General features: G+C 40.3%; 1 protein-coding gene across 4 annotated transcripts in view; it reads left to right on the top strand.

Annotated features, from left to right (window-relative positions):
• Positions 1-12,706: 12,706 nt before the first annotated feature.
• Positions 12,707-21,589, top strand: part of bcl11aa (BCL11 transcription factor A a) — a 172,931-nt gene continuing 164,048 nt past the window's right edge. For 2 of the 4 annotated variants that reach the window (XM_085981417.1, XM_085981415.1), the window contains exons 1-2: positions 12,708-13,045; positions 17,674-18,006. In XM_085981417.1, coding sequence (XP_085837543.1) covers positions 12,991-13,045; positions 17,674-18,006 — 388 coding nt within the window. In that variant the 5' untranslated portion in view covers positions 12,708-12,990. Of the gene's footprint in view, positions 13,046-17,673; positions 18,007-21,589 lie in introns of those variants that run through there. The other 2 variants (XM_085981416.1, XM_085981419.1) reach the window with 2 other exon arrangements.

Genomic DNA, 21,589 nt, shown 5'->3' with positions numbered 1-21,589 from the left:
CCAAAAACAGCAAATGAGATAAATGACCAATTAGTTTTTCTAATTATAAAATAAAAACAGAAAATGCTGGAGTTTTTCTAATTATCTCTTTTACCCTGTTCACCTTTATTACTTTCTGTTTCCCTTCACAGACATTTCCCTTTAGTTCTTTCCCTGCCGCCTCCCTTTGCTTAAAAGCTCTTCATCTCTAACATCTTCCAGTTCTGCTGAAAGGTCATCGACCTGAAACGTTAACTCTGTTTCTCTCACCACAGTTGCTGCCTAATCTACTGAGTGTTTCTGGAATGTTCTGTTTTTATTTCAGATTGCCAGCATCTGCTTTAATGTTTTTGATGGTGTTGGTTGAGGGAGGAAGGTTGGCTAGGACACAAGAAACTTCCTGCTCTTTTTACATACACTTGAACAGGCAGACAGTTTAACATTCACAGAAATCACAGAATCACAGAAACCCCACAGTGCAGATAGAGGCCATTTCGGCCCATCGAGCCTACACCAACACATATCCCACCCTATCCCCGTAACCCCACGTATTTAATCCCCCTAACACTAAGGGTCAATTTATCATAGCCAATCAACCTAACCCGCACATCTTTGGACTGTGGGAGGAAACCGGAGCACCCGGAGGAAACCCACGCAGATTCCTTCCGTACAGCACTTAAGTGTCACACTAGATTATGTGCTCTAGAAGAAAGAATTTGCATTTGTCTAGCACCTTTCATGACATCACAATGTCCTAACGTGCTTTAGGGCCAATGAAATACTTTTGCAGTGTAGTCACTGTTTTAGTGATGTAGGAAACGCAGCAGCCAAATTGCATACAGCAAGGTCCGACCAACAGCACTGTGACAATGACCAGATAATCTGTTTTAGGGATGTTGGTTAAGGGATAAATATTGGCCAGGACATCGAGGGAAACTCCCCTGCTCTTAATCAAAAGAGTGCCATGGGATCTTTAATCTCCACCTGAGAGGGCAGATGAGGCCTGTTTAATGTTTCATCCAGAAGGCGGTACCTCTGACAGTGCAGCACTCCCTCAGTACTACACTAGAGTGTCAACCTAGATGTTGCGCTCAAGTTTCTGCAGTGAGACTTGAACCCACAACCTACTGACTCAGAGGCAAGAGTGCTGCCATTGAACCATGGCTGACAAGTTCTGGAGTGGGGTTTGAACCCACAACCTCAGAGGCATGGGTACTGCCAACTGAGCCAAAGCTGACACAATTAATCCATTGTAAGGATCAGGTAATTCAATTACCGTTGTCTCTTCTCCTTTGGGCTCCTAATCAGATGGCCTAGATTGGATTGTTAGGTTTGACTTTCACTTCCACTGTGAATACTACTTCTCGACATGATCATGAGGTGTTCAAATACTTCTATTAGAACCTTGCAACGGTTTTCTTCAGGGATTCTGCTTAGCAAAAAAAAATTCTCATGCTTCAACTATTTTAAAAATTAATCTTATATTTATTCTTAGGTCTTCTCTGACTACATACCATTCTATGACTGAAAGGATGGGCAGTCAGATCAGAAGATCAGAAGTGGGAATGTTCGCTGATGATTGCACAGTGTTCAGTTCCATTCACAACCCCTCAGATAATGAAGCAGTCCATGTCCATATTGCTGTTTCTTCATCGTCGCTGAATCAAAATCCTGGAACTCCCTACCTAGCAGCACTGTGGAAGTACCTTCACCACACGGATTGCAGCTGTTCAAGAAGGAGGCTCACCACCATCTTCTAAAGGGCAATTAGGGATGGGCAATAAATGCTGGCCTTTCCAGCAATGCCCACATCCCGTGAATGTATATATAAAAATGTTTTTAAAAAGTTAATATTCTGTTAGGGCTCAGTCCACTTCCAAAACTCTGCTGCCCGTATCCTAACTCGCACCAAATCCTGTTCACCATCACCCCTGAGCTCGCTGACCTACATTGGCTCCCGGTCCGACAAAGCCTCGATTTTAAAATTCTCATCCTTGTTTTCAAATCCATCCATAGCTATGCCCCTCACTATCTGTGTAACCTCCTCCAGCCCTACATCCCTCTGAGATCTCAGTTGTTCTCCAATTCTGGCCTTTTGCGCATCCCTGATTTTCATTACTCCACCATTGGTGGCTGTGCCTTCAGCTGTCTAGCCCCTAAGCTCTGGAATTTCCTCCCTAAACCTCTCCGCCTCTCTACCTCTTTCTCTTCCTTTAAACGACTCCTTCAAACCTACCTCTTTAACCAAGCTTTTGGTCACCTGTCCTAATATCTCCTTATGTGGCTCAATGTCAAATTTTGTTTGATAACACTTCTGTGAAGTGCCTCGGGACATTTTACTATGTTAAAGGCGCTATATAATTGCAAGTTGTTATTGTTGAAAGCCTGAAGGACAACGCAAAAACAGTTGCCAAGTTCAGCCAGGTGATAGAAACACTTAATGTTGATCGGGTCATCAATTGTATACATCTTCAAATGCCTTTGCTGTGCTTTCATTGAAGGTCCTGCAAATATGACACCCACAGTCTGAATATATCCTGAGAGGGTGTGAAGTGCTTGGCTGATGTCTTGTCAGGGACTCTGTGTAGCTTTGAAACCTACTTTTTGATTGACAACGGTATTTAATTGTCAATAAGGTTCCCTTTTGATCTACCTTTGTCTTAGTTTGCACTTTAAAGCAAAGATGGAAGTGCTGCCTCAAAATTTCTTTAGTAAAACGCTGTTTTGTCAGGCAACTAATAGGCTGGGGCTAGTAGAACACTCTGTGAATATTCAATTTCATGTATAAACTTCACATTGCACACATTGGTCCAAAGTAAAATTGTAAGATCTGGAGAATGCACAGGACTTCAAGATATTCTATTACTTTGAAACAGGGATTGTGAATTTAATAAAGTTCTATAATCTAGTGGAATCTGCTGTGTTTGCTCTTGCTTCTGTGTAATTTAATTTCTTCGTAAACCTGGTTCATAATTTAAGCCTGAGATACATTATCTGTCAAAGTGTTATCTGCCCGTCTGTAAATATCAATGGTAAAATGGATTATACTTCACCCCAGATATGTACCCACCCCCAACCCCAGTCACTTCATGCATAAGCCCATAAAAAGAATGACTTGCATCTATATGGTGCCTTTCACGACCTCAGGATGTCCCAAAGCGCTTTACAGCCAATGAAGTACTTTTGAAGTGTAGTCACTGTTGTGATGTAGAATATAACCATGTTTCAGTTCATAGGAAGTCTGAGTAGTAAAAGGTGGACAGTGCCAAATTGTAACACTCACCATGTAGAGCGTCTCAGACACAGTTAGTGTACTGCACCATAGTGCCACTGACCATTCCATTTTTAATATTTTTCTTATATGGGCTGCAGTTCCACCATCCCAAAGACTTTACCCCTGCATCTTCACTTTTCTCTGCCCGAGAACTGGAGTAACTAATTTACTCATTCATTCCATTCATTTACTTACCAGTTGAGGTTTTGGTTAGTCTACTATATTTTAAGCCTAGTTTTTCTACAGTAGTTGATACTTTTGGAAATTAACCTTTATACATCCATTGTGTTGCTAATGTCCATGAAAATGCTATACTGCCTTAGTTATTCAGTTGCAAATTCCTCTAGCATCCTCTTTTGTCAATTCTTTTGGGTATTTTTTGTAGCCTAATGAGATTTTTTTGGCTGCAGTTATACTGCAGTTTTTGAATTGTTGTGACGAGGTTTCACATCAATATGTAAGTGGGAGTATAGCCCAGGAGTCAGGTTTGTGATTTAACTCCAGAGTACGCTAAAGCGAGAGATGTGACCAGCTTCAGTAGGTAGTTTTACATTGGGTGCAGTATTATTCCAGTCCAGTATGAATCCACATTTTAAAAGTACACAGGTTGTCATTTAACCTCTTGGGGGCTTGATAAACATATTTTTCAAAATTCCTAATGTTACAAGAGTGCACATTGTCCCCTCTGGGAATGCTGGGCTATCCATTGTTCTCCAGTTGTTTCTTATTTTACTGTCATCTCTTCTGTTCCAGCATTTTTAGAATGGTCTTGTTTCATCGCAGAATATAACCCCTTATCCACCAGAGCAACCTTGGTGGCTGGAGGTGTTCACTAGGAGACATCTGCTGGAATCTTCTGCTGCTGTGGAGACCTTTCCTCTGGAATTTTCTGCTCCCGAGGATACCCTTCCTTCCTTCATCCATCCATCCATTCATCTATCCATTCCTGGAATGTTTTCCTTCCACCTCTTATCCTGGTCTCAGTTTCCTTTGGGTAACTTCTGAAATTACCGACTATTTTGGACTCAATTGGACACAATTTAGAATTCAGTATTAGTTCTCATGCCATAATATTTATACTTTGTTTTATTTCCACTCATGTAAAAGTAATAAACCAAGTGCTAGATTAACTTTCTCCAAGATTAAGCACATTTATAATTGTAACTAACATTTCCTACTCTACATCTTGTATACACAGGAGGCCCTGTAAATGCTAGAGTTGGTTGCTAACGTCCATTTAGAAAGCATTTCCCCAGGTTACCTCCTGAACTTATACCAGAAGTTTGCTGTGGGAATATAGATTCTGAACTTTGTTGTTGGATTCTTTTGGCAGCCAGTTTAGAGGATTCCTTTCTGATATTTTCTGGTGTTGTTCTTGTTTCACCTTCACATATACCTTGATTTGTTCCTCTGTCAGTATGTCGAATGGAAACAACGGTGGACACATCTTAAAAGTCATCACATTTATCTCTTTTCACTATGAAGTAAAGCATTACATGACCTGGTGTGTACATGCATCTCACGGGAAAATAAATTACTTACATACACACATTTATATATAAATATATCAAACGCGATGTATCCTTGCACTTTGGAGAGGAAAAGTGTTTGTAATTTCATAAATTTATTGTAAAATTCAATTCATTTTCAGTAATTGTTTTCTTTAGGTAAAGCGCTTCCTATTTTGTTATCCCAGTCCGTTTATTATTGTGTCTGTAACTGAAGATTATTAACAACTTGTAGTATCTTACCTGCACGGATAGAATTTGGTTAGGCATTAGATAATAGAAATTGTAATAGTGAGTTAAAATTTGCAAAACTCCTTTTAGTACTAATGTTGTAACATCACTAGTGTAAGGACAAAATTCGAAGAAAAGGAACCTTTATGATACCATTAATGTAGAAATCTTCAATATCTTATTATGAAATAATTGTCTTAGCAACAGGCCTCCCATAGATTGGCGCTTGACCAGGCATCTTACTGCATTATGTTTGCTGTTTGCTGTGACCTAGTTCGGTGGTTATGGGGTGTAAAGTGCTGCCTTTGCCCTGTTGATGGCGCGCGTTCATTACAAACCGCCGGACAGTGCAGCACCTCTGACAAAGAACCACAAACTCCCTTCTTTCTCTGCCAATCTCCTCGCCGCTGTAAAAGCGTGCTTACGCCTTATCTGGGCTGATCTAAAAGCATAACTTTTTCAATCTGTCCGCACAAAATTGAAATTGATCTTTATCGTGCGCTGTCTCTCTCTCTTTGATCTGCAATATTCCTGATTAGCAATTGAGCACGGCACTCTTTCAAAACTAATCCTATGTAGGATATAATGCTTCTTAAAGGACAAGTAGTCGCAAAGAAAAACAAACTATTTCAATAATCAGTAAACTTTTGTTTTCAACCATGTTCTGGATAAAATATGTTCAGATACTACTAGGGAGTAGAACTAAGTATAAATCTTACGGAATAAACACACGCTCACATATATGTGTAATAAATCTCAGAGCTGGATTAGAAATTCTATCATGGTATCTCTCTGCTAATATGCATAATATTGTAAATCATTGGATGTTCCGTTAAAGCATAATATAAATAGAACCCGGTGCAATATATCTATTTACATACTTCCATGAACCTCAGCGCTGCACAGCCACATTGAAAAAAAATCTTCCCTTTTGATAAGTTGGTTCGACTGGCTTTTATTTGTCCGTTTCCCTAGATCCCAAAGGTGAAGGGTTTTGGTAAAGTTGCGGTGCTCTTCAGCCACTTGCCACCCGAGACATGCTGAAGAAACGCCAACCTTCCCAACCAAAATCCCGCTTTTCACGCGTGAGATAGATTGTTTGTGGTCCCATGTGTGTGATCACAGCCTCCTCATTTGTCATCATAACAACCGTTTAGTGTAAAATTAACAACAACTTAACTACACCAGTTATAAACAAGATCATGCATTACGATAGATTGATGGACAGTGGGCAGCAATAATCAGCCAAGTATGGTGTGAAACAAACGATTTTTTAAAAACCAAAAGTAAAATATATCGAGTTTAATTGACTTTTTCACGTGCTTGGGTTCTGATTTGACAGATGAGCATGTCCTGTAAATGCATGCGCACAAATGGACATTTCTCTGTGTATATTTCTAAATATAATTTTTATTTAATAATCTTAAATTCTGTATCTTTTAAACCTGGGTAACATTCACACAATTAGTTGCTGAATTTTACACAGTACAAGACTGATTTGTGTAGCTGTATGTATGTAACTTATATACATTATTTCGCATTTAGGTTGTTTTTCTAAGTTATTATATTCTGCACATTAATAATCTATTGTAATAATACATTTCAATGGTGTGGAAGAAATCTCTAAACTTTAGTTTTTGTCTTATTACAAGATTCTATCCTCCACTTAAAATGTTTAAAATATAATATTTATCATTAGGGAGGATGGGACAGTTCATGTTGTGTATTCGTGTGTCTTATTAACAAATCCCGTCAACAAACACTTTAAAAACTAATGAAAGGAAATGGACAAAACATATAAGATTGATTCAAATATTTTTCCTGGTCAAGTAATCCGTTTTGATTACTGCTAATGCTTGCCAAAACCCGGATCATATACCCACCCGTTACACTGTGTGATAATGCCCAGTGTGAAACCTTCACATTAATATTCATTGTCAGCCGCCGATTTAAACCTGTTCTGATGACTGAACTGCTAAAACTGACGATTGCCTTTAAAAGACATATCCTGCCGTAGATGGGATTTTAAGTTCATTCTTGTTTCTTTGATTTGAAACCATTGAATATCTAAAATGTTAAGTACCACAGACAATACCTTTTTATGCAATTGTTTTATAATTCTAGCTTGACGTGGGTACCACCTGCTTATATATATTATAAAGACTACTAAGCATTAAATAATATCAGCTTATGAAGATTATTGACTGTGAGGTGTGCATAGGTGGGCTACATACACTTTGCTGAAGAATTCAGGTGTTTTTTGAAAATGACTTTCGGGAGTTTTGATTATTTGGAACGATTTCAACGAGTCCGGTAGCGGTTGAGGGCTATATACAATCAATTTAGATTCTGATCATCTTATGTATAAATGAATTCGTGTCCAATACTCCTCCACTCCAGCCCTCAAAATATAATTACCTTGTTTGCTGGACAGTGTTTCCCGCATTACAACTTGATGTAAGAAGTTCAAACAAATGTTGTCAAAGTGAAAACAAGTTTGCTTTGTACAATGGCAAGGTCAGTTTCTCGCCACTGATTTATTTACTGCTTAAATATCATAAAGTCTAGAAACGCTTTGACGCACGTTTTCGCTCAGCATTCTAACTAGTTGCACTATGTTTCCAAAGAAGTAATGCAATTCGAAATGAACCTCCTATGTAAAGTGGTCGCAGGCCGTTTAATAATGTGCAGTGGTGTTATTAAGAATGTTTTGTGTGTCTGTGCAGGGCTATAATTCAGCTCTAACAACAGACTGGCTGAGTGGAGTCCCCCCTGAAAGGGTCGATGCAGGGCTTGGCAAACGTAACCTCTTGGCTCTACGCGCCGTCCATCTGTCTGCACTTGAGCCCAGACAGATTCAATAGGTCCTTGTGTGCTTATGTCTGGCCGCAAAAAGGTGAAATGGTCTATATCTGGACCAACTAAATGTTCAAGTGTTTACCAAAGTAGTGACCGTTGGATTAAAAGAAACTCAAAAGGATGTCAAACTGCGGTGCCTTCTCGTGATGTATGGGAATTCCAGGATATTAAAAGCAAATGGCTAATATTGTTTTCTTAAATACAGCACACCTAGAGAAAGTCTGGGATCACAAAACACCTGTAAAATACATTGACACGAAGGAAACAGCAAATGAAAAATGGAATGCATTTATTTATGCGAAGCCAAATAAACTTATTTTCAAATTGCCCACTAAAGGGAATAACTTAAAAAGGTTACTGTTAGATTTGACATTTTTTTTCAAAAAGTGAATAAAGTTACAAAACTTTAACTTGAAGCAAAATATAATCAATGACCCCGATGCGAAATTATATGCTTAAAAAATCCGAGAAAATGTAAACACATTAGGATCCTGTAAAGACAACATTTGCTATAAATTGTACAAAGGCCAGTTGATGAGCAGTAGAAAGGGGATATCCAGAAATCTGTATATCTTACAAAACAGAATATAGCCGCGAGGAAATATTCAAGTGACATATATAGGACAACGTTGGCATTTGGTTCTGCAGCTTTAAAAAGTTAAGAAAAAGTAAATGGAAAAAAATCAGAATGGTATAACCAGTTTTACAATTCTGTATGGTAGCTATAGTTTGCAATAGATTGTCCCTAGGTTTTGGGGGGGGGGGGGGCGGGGGGATTGCTCACTGTATATCCTAATGAAAGGTACTTGTTTTCATGTTATACGGTGGAAGCCAAAATCCAGTTTTACGAGTTTCTTTTTTTCTCACACCTGGACGGGAGGGTGGGGGAGGGGAGGGGGACGCAACACAGATTCAGCTACAGACAAAACAATCTTTGTTGTACTACTACCTCTCGGTTGCCTGTCTCATCTTGAACAAAGGCAATGAATATTATAGCACCAGATCCATATGTATAACATAACACACAGCATGCATGCCACCAATTACGTTTGGGTTGTACAGCAGGGGCATTTCAAACGCTACACTTTCTCACTCAATTTTGTATGCCGAGACACACATCTTTTGTTCGCGATTAGTTTTGGTACAAAGCCTACACGATTTGCACTTCTGAATATAGTGCAAACGTCATCTGAACGCTTTCTGCTCAAGTGCCTCCTAATATGTGGGATGGAATATGGAAGCTTGTAATTGACACTCATTTTTACTGGCAAGCGCTGGCACGTCTTCAAGACACTGCAGACAATACAAAAACATCGCTAAGTTCGCCTTTATCTTCAATATAGGTACTGCGACGAACCTTTGCAATAAAGCTCATCGGATCTGTGGTAATGAGGGAAAAATGTGAAGAAAAGTATTGTCTTATTGCTAATAGGTCCGTCTTGTCAACGGACAGACATCAAATAGTGCACTCACTTCAATGCGGGGAAAGCAGAAAGTCACGTGCTACAACTGTCCACTACCCCAAAATACAACCGTTTATTAAAATTTATTGTCTCTTTTTGTAACAAAAACGCGCTTCGAAGCTAAATATCTAACAGTAATCGATTAGCTATTCAACCATTAGTTGTCATATTGCAAACTAAAATTCTGCCTTTATCTCCCTCACAATTGAATTAAACTTTAGAATTATGCAAGCCTTTGACCACTGACCGCCGTAGCCATGTAGATTATGCAAAACATTTGATTACAATCAGCAACAACAAGGCCCTGGGCACCGAAAAAAAAAACTTCTGCAATACCCGGGCAGAAAACAATGATTTTTTTAAAAAAAGTCAATTTACAAATGATGTAGAAAAAAATGACAAAACAGCAGAGTGGTTTGATTTATTTGGCGAATGGGTCGCGACTGAGAATGTCTGATCATTTACATATTGAAATGCGACCAAGCGGACACTCAATTTTCCTGCCCATGTTTTGCACATGGCTCTCTCGATTTTCAAGCAGCCAGGTTACCTCGCAACGCCCCTTGAGGAGGTCAGGCGGTCGATTCCGCGTTGATCAATTTTGACTGCAAGGCATCAACATTATGAAAAACACCCTGGCACCAGATGGAGCGAGGTCTAGGTAAAGGTCAAGGTTAGCTCAGCCTGCTATTGAATCGGCTGCGTGATAGATCGTTGACTTGCTTTGCTCGGAGGCACCCATAGGGGTTTCTGCGAATAAAAGGAGTCACAAGTGAAACGCTTCGACGCTGCTCTGAATGCTAAAATAATTATTAGGATGCATTAAAAAATACGACTAGCCAAATTCTTCTTTGAAAAAATACACACACAGATATACGGTCGGCACATTTATTAAACAAACCAGCCGACTTTGCAGACACAGCGCCAGTCATTGGGTACATGGCATAAAGTTATTGTTAGTGAGCTAATCAAAAGATGGAATTAACTCCTTCATTACAGACTTGTCCACAAAGTGATCATCAGATTCGCAGCTGAATGCGTCGAGCCGCTTCCCTCCCTTCTCCTCCAACCATTCGATCGGTGGTCGGGGATCATTGTGCTGGGTCGGAGTTTCAGTAGGCGGACGTTACACACAAAAGTTACTTTTATTTGCCCGCGCCGATAGTTTTATTCACGAAAGAGTGAAGAATCGAGAGCTATGTTTTTGTTTGGCTGGGACTCGGCAATAAATGGATCAGCTAGCTCAGTTCAGTAACTACTGGACAAGATGGCAGATAAAAGTTGACCAGGTTAGCAGCCAGCTCCCAGATGCAGATTAGATCAGAAATCATTTCGCATTAGAAGTGGGGGAGGTCTACTGGAAGGAACTTGGCTCTCTGGCAGTTCTGCAGCTCTTTGCCCTCGCTCCCTATAAATTTACAGAGCCCTTTCCTGCAGAAAACCGCACGTCAAAAACAAAACAACCTAGTCATTTGGAATCCTTACAGATGGGAAATGTACTTTCACCGTTTTAACAGAAGTGCCATCCACCCTGGGTTAAGAGTTATAAAACCATTTTGTTTTACATCCATGACTTCAAGTAACCTAACTTCCTCCTATAAGAGGGACCGTACAGCTGCAACCGCAGATCTAATCTGATCGTTGAGTGTCAGAGTAAAAATAGTTAACCCTTCAACCACTTGCTACAGCTGGTGAAAAGAAAAAAATGGCGCAGTTTCTGTTAACATATCTCACCATTGATCACAAATGAGTTCAATTTCACTTCTGCTGCCTGAACTGTTTCGTTGGCCACATTCACGTTCAGAGCCCTCCAGCTAAAAGCATTTATACTCCATAAAAAAGCACCATCACATACACAAGGTTACGTCTGGGGGGCACAACGCTCATACTTCATGGAAACAATGACTTAAAACGACTGTGAAATCTTCCATATTTTACAGTCCCCGTTGCATCAGTACAGATTTATAGTACAGTACAAGTTTTAAAAGCAAGATTCCTTAAACTATCTGCTCCGATAGTTATCTCGCTGAATTCCCCAGTCCTGCATTCGCGATAATAAATTCTTCCCTTATTTACGATTCTCTAATTGCAAAGCATTATGTTACACATGATTTTTTTCTAGTTTGTTGTGCAGATTTTGTTTTAAATCGACATGGAAGGGCAAATTTAGAAAAAAATTGTTTTATTTTATATTGATTTATCAGACTTCCAGCCATCGCATTTAATGAAACCATCCAAGTATCACCAGGGGCAACAGAATTAACATAGAATCATTTTTCCTTTAAAAAATCATGTGCTTTGAAATGTTATTACTTTTTAAATAAAACGGTCGATGCAGGTGCAAAATCTTCAAAGGTTACTTGAAAACTCTTTTTTCTCACCTCGCATAAATGAATAGGGGGTCTATGTGTCTCGAAATGAGAAGCAGCTTTGCTATTTTAAACATGATTTGCATTCAACTCAAATACCTGCAACTAAAATACCTGCAAATCCATTGAAAAACGAGAATGAACTGTGTGAAGATCAATTATTAAGCCGCTCTCGGTTTAACATTCTGTATAGAAGAGCGACACAAAGGGTAGAAAAATAATAGGATTAGTATTTTCACTTTGTATTATAGATTCACTTTTACTTGATGCATTTCCACAGTCTTGTGAAATATCCACCGATAAGTAACCGAAAACAACAGAGCCGTGGTTAACAGGTAACGTCACGGAAATAGGTAGTCGAGGACACTTTTTATTTACAAAATAAACATGATATAATATATATATTAAAAACTACATACGCACAGAAAGGGTCAGCAACCTCCACGAACAGTTGCTTTTGTGCGAGAAAGTGAAAGAAACCCATTGACTTGATTTATGATTTTAATTTAAAATTATATACAAATGTAAATATATATTTACTCTATCCATCTGCACAATCTGGGCTCACGTGTACGCCATCGAAATTTCAGTGGTCTGTAATTCTAATCCTCGTTTTGCTATTTATACCGTAAAATACTTTTCAAACCTCGTTCATTTTCCCAATAATTAGCTTTATGAATAATGTCAACCTTTTGCTGTGGGTGACAATAATAACAGACACACACATTATATGTCTACACACACATACACACACACGTGTGTGTGTATATGTGTCTTCTCATTTCTGATGCCCTGTACTTGTGCAGAAGAAATGTAAGCTCTCTGCTTCTTTGCGTGAATTTGGCCAGTAACCCTGTGCCCATGAGTTGCAGGCAGCCCTGAGCTGGCAGGGGGGGGGGGGGGGGGGGGGTGGAGTGGTTTTGAGAGAGAGAGGGGAGGGGGGGATGATGGATTGATTGGAAGCAGCCTGAAGCTGCGCCTATTGGATGGCTGAGGCTGTGTGTATGTGTGTGTGTCTCACTCCCTCTCCCTCTCTCTGATCACTGGGGTTTGTCCAGCCCCGTGTCCCTGGGTATGTATCATTGGCTTGCTCTCTCCTCTCGCCCTGCCCAGCCACCTCCTGACGTTCAAGTTCGCGGGCACGTCACGTACGCACTTGAACTTGGTGGTTTTAAAGCCATGACGGCTATCCCACAATCCATCTCCATCCGCCATCTTTGTATTATTTCTAATTTATTTTATGTCAAGCCATTGATGAAGATATTTTCTCTGGAGTCTCCTTCTTCCCGCTCCCGATGTGACCGAGCATGTCTCGCCGCAAGCAAGGCAACCCTCAGCACTTGAGTAAACGGGAATTTTCACGTGAGTAGCTTTGGATTTTTTTTTGTTGTTGCACTTTTCTCTCTTTTTAAAATTAAAAAAAAAAAAAAAAAGCTTGTAGTTTGCCCATATGAAAGTAGAGAAGAAGAAATGAAGATAGTTGAAATGGTGGCTGTCGGGCGGGCGGGGAGGTAGAGAGCGGGGCGGCGCGGCGCTGGGGTTTGACAGCAAGCGGTCAAGTGGAGGGAGCGGGGAGCGGGGCAGCTCGGTGCCGACCCCCAACTGCCCGGCGCCGCTTCCACATTTGCCCAACTCCCCCCTCCCACCACACACACACAACTCCTTAAAGGAAAGCATGAGGAGAAACCCTGCCCAAAAGTGCCGGTGTGCAGCCCGGCAGAGTTTGCCATCAGCCCGCGGTTTTCCCTTTCTCTCTGGCATGCAGTGAATTTGCACCATTGATCCTCCAGCCCCAAAGGGCAGGCGCTCTCTCTGCCGGCTGTCCGAGTCCGGCTCTGCCTTTCAGCCCTCGCTCGCTCTCTCTCTCTCTCTCTCTCTCAAGCCGGCTGAAAGCGCCTCACTCTATCCTCGCCCGCAACTTTATTTACCGCTTAACTTCGGATTCCCTCCTCTGACTGACTGTATTTTTGGAAGATTTTCAAAAAGCTGGAACTTGATTGTGATTGGGAAAAATCTCGTGCTGAATGTTTACAACAAGCTCGGGCTCCGCGTGTGCGGAACCTCCAGCCCAAGCCCAAACCTCGCCGCCCGCTTTCATTCTCAGATTATTGTAATTCCCCACCCGGTGAATTCAAATTAAAAAAATATATATCGGGTATATAAATATAACCGGCAAACTCCGCCAAGCCGGTTAACCCTTGGTGTTTGCTGTGACTCCGGGGCCGGCGCGGTGTCTCCAGCCGGCGCGCACAACACACGTGTAATTGGAGTGAGTCAGTGCGGGGCGAGCAGCCCAGACACGCCGGCCTCCGAGCCCGGCCCCGAGAGCTCGGTGCCCACACAGCCGCCTGGCCTGCCTGGAGACCGGGGCAATGGCTGGGCTCACCAGGAAGTTCGTTGCATTTCCTCCCCCTGTAAAGTGTTACCCCGGCTGGTTTGGGAGGAGGGGGGAGTTTTCCGTCTCTCTCTTTTTGTGTGTCCGTGTGTGGAAATGACACTTTTTACTGTTTGGGGGGGTGGGGGGACTGGTTGGTTCCTCGCCGGATCCTCGAGTGCTGTTGCCCGCCGTCTCTCCGGGCGCGACCGTCCCGCTCAGGGGGCTTCAGGTTAAGTGGAAGGAAACGGGACGGTGTTGGCGGGCTAGAAAGACCCGGAGAATAAAATGTAGTCAATTTTAAAAAGTAGGAGTTTCCTTTTGCGTTTTAAGACCCTTAAAGCGATGGTTGTAGAAAAGTGCATTTATTTCCAGTAAACAAGGAAGCGGAGGCAAAATAAACGGAGTAAAAAGGCGATTCCACAGTGTGCGTCAATAAAGATCACGGTCTTTCGGCTTTCTATATATTTCTATTCAATAAAGTCCACGTTGAATTGTGTAAATGTAGAGTATGGGCACGGTGGTTGGACGGAGATGTGTCAAGTTGTTTCATGGTGAGTGTGAGGAGGGGAGGGGGTCGCTGTCGTTGATTCAGTCGCTAGGAGGCAGAGTAACATCAAGAACCAGTCCAGCCGGCAGGCTGCAACCTGCACAAACTTCACCATTTCCTACCAACTGCTCGGATTTCTTCCCCCTCCCCCCGCAACCGAAAAAAAACCTAAACGAAATTGAAAACCCCCAAAATACTCTCCGCTTCAATGGCTGTTTCCCATCTGATGATCTTCCAGGTAAAGGAATCTTTTTGAAGCTAAACTTAGACTGTTACCTGCATGAGGGCTCGGCGCACCGAGATGCACTGGCCTGAAGTTCACTGGGTGTTGAGTTAAGACGGAACAATCATTGAATAAAAGCAATCAGTTTTTAGAAATAATAATAGTTTTCCGATTGCAATAAATACCCTCCTCCCCAAAGAGAAGAAACGCGCAGCAAAAGAGAATCCCCTTTTTCTTAAATAAATACAGTTACTAATATAAAAAACCAAGTTGGTTCAGTAACAGCAGCCGGTTGTTTGTTGTGTGGTGCGTTTGCTTTGATCCACGTGTGCGGAGTGTGGTGATCGCTGATCGTTTTATTATTGCGGGAAATGCTTTGAAACAAAACACAAGCCCGAAACAATGAGGGTGACTGGAGCCTCGGCGAGCTAGTGTTGGTTTGTCAAGACTCACTGCTCTCACTCTGACCCAACGCTTCTACAGATTTCACCCTATACTTTGCATCGTTCGTAACTTTATCGCCATTTGCCAATTCTTTTCGAATCGACACTTCCCGATAGTTTTGCGAAGTGACATTTGTATAAAAATCAAGTGAGACTTCCAACAATTTGCTGCAAGCTCGTCCAAAGGTAGTTGCGGACACTTCTACCCAGATAGGAAAATATATCGTCATATTGTTTGGGTAGATTTTGACAGCTGGTACTCGAGATTTTATTGGGAAGACAGCACTGTAAATACTTTGGGGGAAAAAAACCTCGCGGATTTATTGAGAGCTAAACGTAAAGGTGTTAAAGCCGCTTGACTCTAGTGTGCATGTATCTGAATTACACTGTGCTATTCTCCCTTACTCTGTTTCAATAATAATAACGATTACAAATAACAGAAAGCAGGTTCCAAACCTTCTAGTATCGTAAATAAAATATTTGTCCTCACGATTTGGAACGGTGTAGTTTCTACTTTTTATATTGTCAAGAACGACAACGACAACATACCGTTTCTGTTTCTGAAAGCTATATTAAAGTCCAAGATCAACCTTCTAGGAGTGGTACAATATCAGCTCAGGACAAGTAGCAATAAAATTGCATCTCAAATGCATAAAGCAGGATTCATAAGTATTGAAGTGTGGAATTTTAATATTTTTCTCCAATAAAGCTGTTAACTTGGAGAAAGGATAGATCATAGATGAAGCAATCACTCAATGTGTATGTATATGTATACACATGTTCTTCTGCATATTTATGAATATGCACTTCACTATTTCAAATCCATTGCAAAGATATGTAGGGCTAATCACATGAATTAAAGTGCACAGCTCCTTTACTGATTTGTGATTTAAAATCAAGAAATTTTGGATATACTATATTTGAGCCTTGTTATGTGTGCTTTTTTTCTTGGGGTGTAGCCTTACTACAGGTGCCATTTGAAAACAAAACAAAAGACAATGGAAAAAACCCCTTCATTGGAATCGCAAAAAAAATCAGAAGTAAGATAACAGGAATAAATTTGCACCCTTTGCCTCCCCTTCCTCAAGTTTCTGTTTTCAGTGAGCTTAAAAATAAAGTTTGTAAGATAATTCTTCCAGAGTTACACCCAGTATTTTCTCAAGTATTCGTGAAATCCCATTCAATTGTCATGATTCTTCTCAATAAATTCCCATTACAGGCAGACGTGGATTTGCACATTTTTACTCATTTTATATTAATGACATATTTAAATGTCTTGAAATATAAATTTTATACCAGAATAATTTGTAAAATATTTTTTTAAATGATAAATAGGCATTTGTTTTTAATAGTGGATGGCTCAGTGTCGAAGTTGGTTGCCAGGTGTGAGAAGGTAGTGAGGTGTATTCACATTTAGTCTAATTAGGAGTCATGAAATGGATACTGTAAGGTGGTTGGCTCTCTCACTACCAGGGACCAAACTTAACTGGAACTGATCAAAATCCTATAGTTGCTAAAATGTTTAGTAAACTTCAAAAGCCTGTTAATGTAGAATTAAAATCTGTGTGTGATTCTCTGTGGTTTCAAGTAATTAAAACCAATTTGTTGGCTTTCTGTGGAAAGGGGTTACGATATGTTGTAAAGGGAGGGCAGCCTTTCCAATGCTATTAACATTTATGGTAAAATATTAATAAATTAATGCTTTTGTGCTCAGTCCAGTTAAGTGCAGACAAAATGGGTATTTGGGTTCCCATGAAGAGCCTTTAACAAAAGCAGCAAGGAAGGTAAGAGCTTCTAACACAAAGCCCATCCTCGGCATGTAGAACTGTGTAACGTAAAGCCACCAGCTGTTTGAAACGGGTACTAAAACGGAAATAATCAAACCCCAGTTCCTCGGTGCCAAGCAAAACTCTTTATTTCACAACATTTAAAAAAAAAGATAAAATCATTTTGAGGAAAAAAGTCCTGCAAAGCCTCTTACTGTAATTCCACTGTACTTTAAATGCACAGCACTTCCCAAAGCAATCAGGTCATTGATAGGGAAAGTAAGGTTACATTTGCCTGGCCTTCTAGTAAAATTTACTCCTTTTTACTTGTATGTTTTTCTTCTTGTGGGAGAAGGAGATGCATTCTAAATCAAATCATACTATTCTGAAAATGTCTGTGTTTTTGTATATTTATTGCCGTGCGATGATAAATTTCTATGAGGATCTGTACAGTTCAAAGGAAGAACAGAGACCCTCTCCCTCCAAATACAGCCGCTCGTATTAACCTGTTCTGTTACTGAAACAGCTCTGTGGGGAAAGTTGGGGAAAGAAAGGTTGGAGTTAAAGCTATTTGCTGAGAAGAATCACCTGATTTACGTTATTTTTGCTTTTTTTTTCTGTTTCTCTGCTGTAGCTGATTCCCTGGAAGCCATTCTCACAGATGAAGAAGAGGAGCATGGCACCTTGGGAGCTCCTGAGGGTGACCACGACCTCCTTACCTGCGGCCAGTGTCAGATGAATTTCCCACTGGGGGACATTCTAATTTTTATTGAGCACAAAAGGAAGCAATGCAATGGCAGCCTCTGCTTGGACAAAGCTGTGGATAAGCCACCGTCGCCTTCTCCTAGTGAGCTGAAAAAGGCATCCACACCTGTCGAGGTTGGCATCCAGGTCACACCAGATGATGATGATTGCCTATCTACATCATCTAAGGGAGTTTGCCCCAAACAGGAAAGCACAGCAGCAGGTAAAAAAAACCCAAACAAAGCACACCCCTACACAAACAGAAACAAGCAGAGGAAAGCAAAACACAAGCTTTGTTGTATCCTTTTTTTCCCTGTTTTTTTTTTTTGCTGCTTTAATCAAAGTGCTGCTGCTAGTCCTGAGTCTATATCAGCTGTCAGCGTTTGCACTGTAATTAAACACAGCCCCATGGCAAAGTGACATGGGTGACCTTGACTTTAAGATGCCATTTATACTAGCCAGGCCAGAGTTAAGAGGGCAGTTGCTGAAGCGCACAGACATGCTTATTCGAAAGTTTAAGGGCATGTTGGAAATTTCAAAGGTTGGTTTGACAGGAAAGGCCACTCGATGCACCGTGCCTCCTCAGTGGAATGATAAATGCCTCTCGTACTCTCTGTTTTGTGATGTGTTTCTGACAGATGTATCTTGATTTTTCTTTCTTTGTGGGTTCCTCTGCTACATTTCACCCTCTTGTGCTTCCTCTCTCTCCTCGCTGCATGTGTGTTACCCTCTACATCTTTTTCTTTCCCTCTTTTTTGTTTGTCTCTCATGCTCTCTGTCTCTCTCTACTCTTTCCATCTTTCTCTCACATTCTCTTGAGAAGTGGTGTCAAATCAAAATTCACTTTATTTTCTTCATTTATTTAAAAAGTTATTACAGAAATTCCACAGTAATCTTCTCTGATAGTTTAATTTTGTTTGTTTCACATTTTTGTGGTTAATCATATTCAGAATATTGGTAGCAAAAATACCAATGATGTAAAAAATTAAAAAGCTTTGTTTAAGTTTATACTGAGTGTAAATTATGGCTATATTCTGTTGTAATGCTCAGTTCTCCTAACTTATTTGAAATAATCAAATCTCCATAAATCCTCTTTGCAGGCGCTTTGTGACGGGAAACTTGAAAATAAAACTGGAATCAATGATTCCATTCTAGATCGGCACCTTATTTAACATCTGAGTTGTGACCTTAAGATTTTTTAATGAAAATGTTTCTATTTGAGGGAAAGTTAGACAGTTTATACTGAATGTGTGTCTTGTTTCCCTGTAACTGTGAATCCTGCTTCGAAAACTTCTCCTTTCTCGTTAAGTAAAATCTTAAGTCTATATGCACATTAGCTCCTTAACTATCAAAGCTGTATCTAATCCAGTTTTGTTATAATAGCTCACAGTTTACATAGCTGCTCTCATCAAAGATGCAAAAACCACCTAAAAAAGCTTCAAGATAAAAGGTGCATTTCAGATTATATTTACTTAATGACAGCTAATTATACAGGAAGATACCCAGCACATACTTAAAGCAGAAAAAATGCTTTTATTTAGATTGAAAATTGAAGTTCAGATTTTCACCACCTACAATTGGCTTCTTTCTTTCTTTCACTGTTTAGATAAATTATGTTTCTACCTTTTTGTGTGAAGGTTAGTGGGTTGCATTATCATTCCAATAAACGTGAAGCTGCTGTATTGCTGTGAGAAGTGGGTTAGAGATTCTTTTGAGGGGGACAAATAATGCAGTGACCATTTATATGTGCTGTCTGAGATGTGAAGGAAAATGAACACAAATACAGGGCATGATTAATGAACCAGGAGCCTGGCGGAAGGGGCTTCTAGCCTTTAGAGACTGAAAAAGCCATGCTAAATCGCCAAATATGGAGTATTGCTTGAGTGATGCAACCTCCTATTTACATATCGAGGAAAGCAGCTCAAAAGACATACCACACAGCCACCGTCAAACAAATGTGATCCAGATTGCTTAGAGCGGACCCTGAAAGTCAGGAGAGAGCATAGTAGATTTACATGCATTGGACCGCAGGCACACAGACATGTACTAGTACAACAGGCGTTCAAACTCACAAATGGGATGTATTGATACACAAGTCGTTTCATCCACGTGAAAAAAGAAAGACACGCAATGTTGCCCTGAGATGTGTATTTTCAGGAGTAAATTGGTTGATGTTTTGTTAGATTATTAAATTATTGGTAATAGTTTAAGCTGTAAAGAATTGAAAACTCCGTAAGAGAAAACATTACAAATGTGCCCTTTAATAAGCTATATTTTACAAACGTAGCTGTACATATGCTAGAGCTCCTTGTCCTGGCACTTCCTCACTTTTAGTGGTTGGCAAAGTTTGAACTGTTTCTCTTGATGATTTTGTTGTAATTTCACTGCCCACATTCACAAAATTGTTGTTTCTGTATGTATTGATATCGTGTTTTCATTTTGGAAAAAGTAGGAAAAGATTCCTGGGAAATTGTTAGCATTTTAGCCAAGGTGTCGGTTTGAAACTCGTCATTGCCCAGTTGTGGAATATTGCAAAGGAGGTGTATATTGAGCTTTTCATTACACTAAACAGATTGACCATTAAAAGTTTTATTTATTGCCCATTTTGACGGTGCAGAGCTTTTAAGAGTACACTGCATGTTTATCCTGAAACGACACAGGAAATAAACATTGTGTTTTTTGTTACTTGAATATACTTGACTGGATTGTGGTTTGCTTTGATAAATCAGGTTAGATGAAAGTTTTATTGTATTTCCAGTTTTGTAAAAATTAGAAGCAAGGCTAGTAGCCTAATGTGGTGCATGTTTTGTTAGCCATGGTAATCAGCAACTGTCCTGTGACACCATCCTAGCCAGGGGCGTCTGCACTCCGTTCCCTTTGTGATAATTAGTCCTTGATGGAAATATAAAAAGAAGTGATGAGTTTATTTCATATATTTTTATTCAGTTTTAAAAAGTGATCAAAAGAACTGCATTATTTAGCAGAGAATGATTTACCGTCTGAATTTTTACATTCGTACTGGCAAGGCTTTGTGGAATAAAGGCATTTAGTGCCTAGTCGGCCATTTCCTGGCACCACGCCACCTCTTTCCCAAATGCTCAAAGCACTGGGTATCTTAAGCATTCAGCATCGTGCTCTGTACTGGTTTCATATTGAACACTGGTTCAGCAGTGCTGACCAGGCCCACTGGGTTTCTCTCATTTTATGATTTTTTTTTTCTCTCCTATTTTTGATTTGGCACCAGTGTCTTGACATGTTCCTTATTCAGTGTCTGAGCGACACCTTGGCACTGGAAAGAGCAAGGTGCAGGGTGGATGAGGTCAACCCAGATCCCAGCAGGGTTTTAGTGTTCTTCATTTGCCTTTACAATCAGAGCTCAATTACCAAGCCTGAGTGTGGCCCTCAGGTGTGAGCTCAGATGGGATCATGTAAATGTCCTGCGAGATGCGATGCTGTAATATTAATGTTATTCATGAGTGCACTGTAATATTGCGCTGCACTGGAAGTGGCAGCTCTGGGCATGGCACCTTTTGGGAAATGGGCACAGCCCTTTTTTTTAAAGAAAGAAATGAGAATTTTTCTAACATGTTTCACCGTTTACATGATGAATGTTGACTAATAATTAATGAATTGTAATATGCAGCACATTGCCAATTTCCCCCCCCCCCCCCCCCCCCCACTAAACTGAAAGTTGTCGGCAGTGTTTATTATAGTGCTGTCTACAAGTGTATCTGAGCAGTAAGATCCTTTTCTACAAAAGACAGCCAAATTTAAACCACATTTTAAAATAAGAATTCTGATCATTA

Source organism: Somniosus microcephalus, chromosome 3 (assembly GCF_052327205.1).
Source record: "Somniosus microcephalus isolate GS21.2 chromosome 3, FLI_Smic_1.0, whole genome shotgun sequence".
Taxonomy (NCBI): domain Eukaryota; kingdom Metazoa; phylum Chordata; class Chondrichthyes; order Squaliformes; family Somniosidae; genus Somniosus; species Somniosus microcephalus.
The sequence above is the reverse complement of the archived record's forward strand: the minus strand, read 5'-3'. Positions and strand labels throughout refer to the sequence as shown.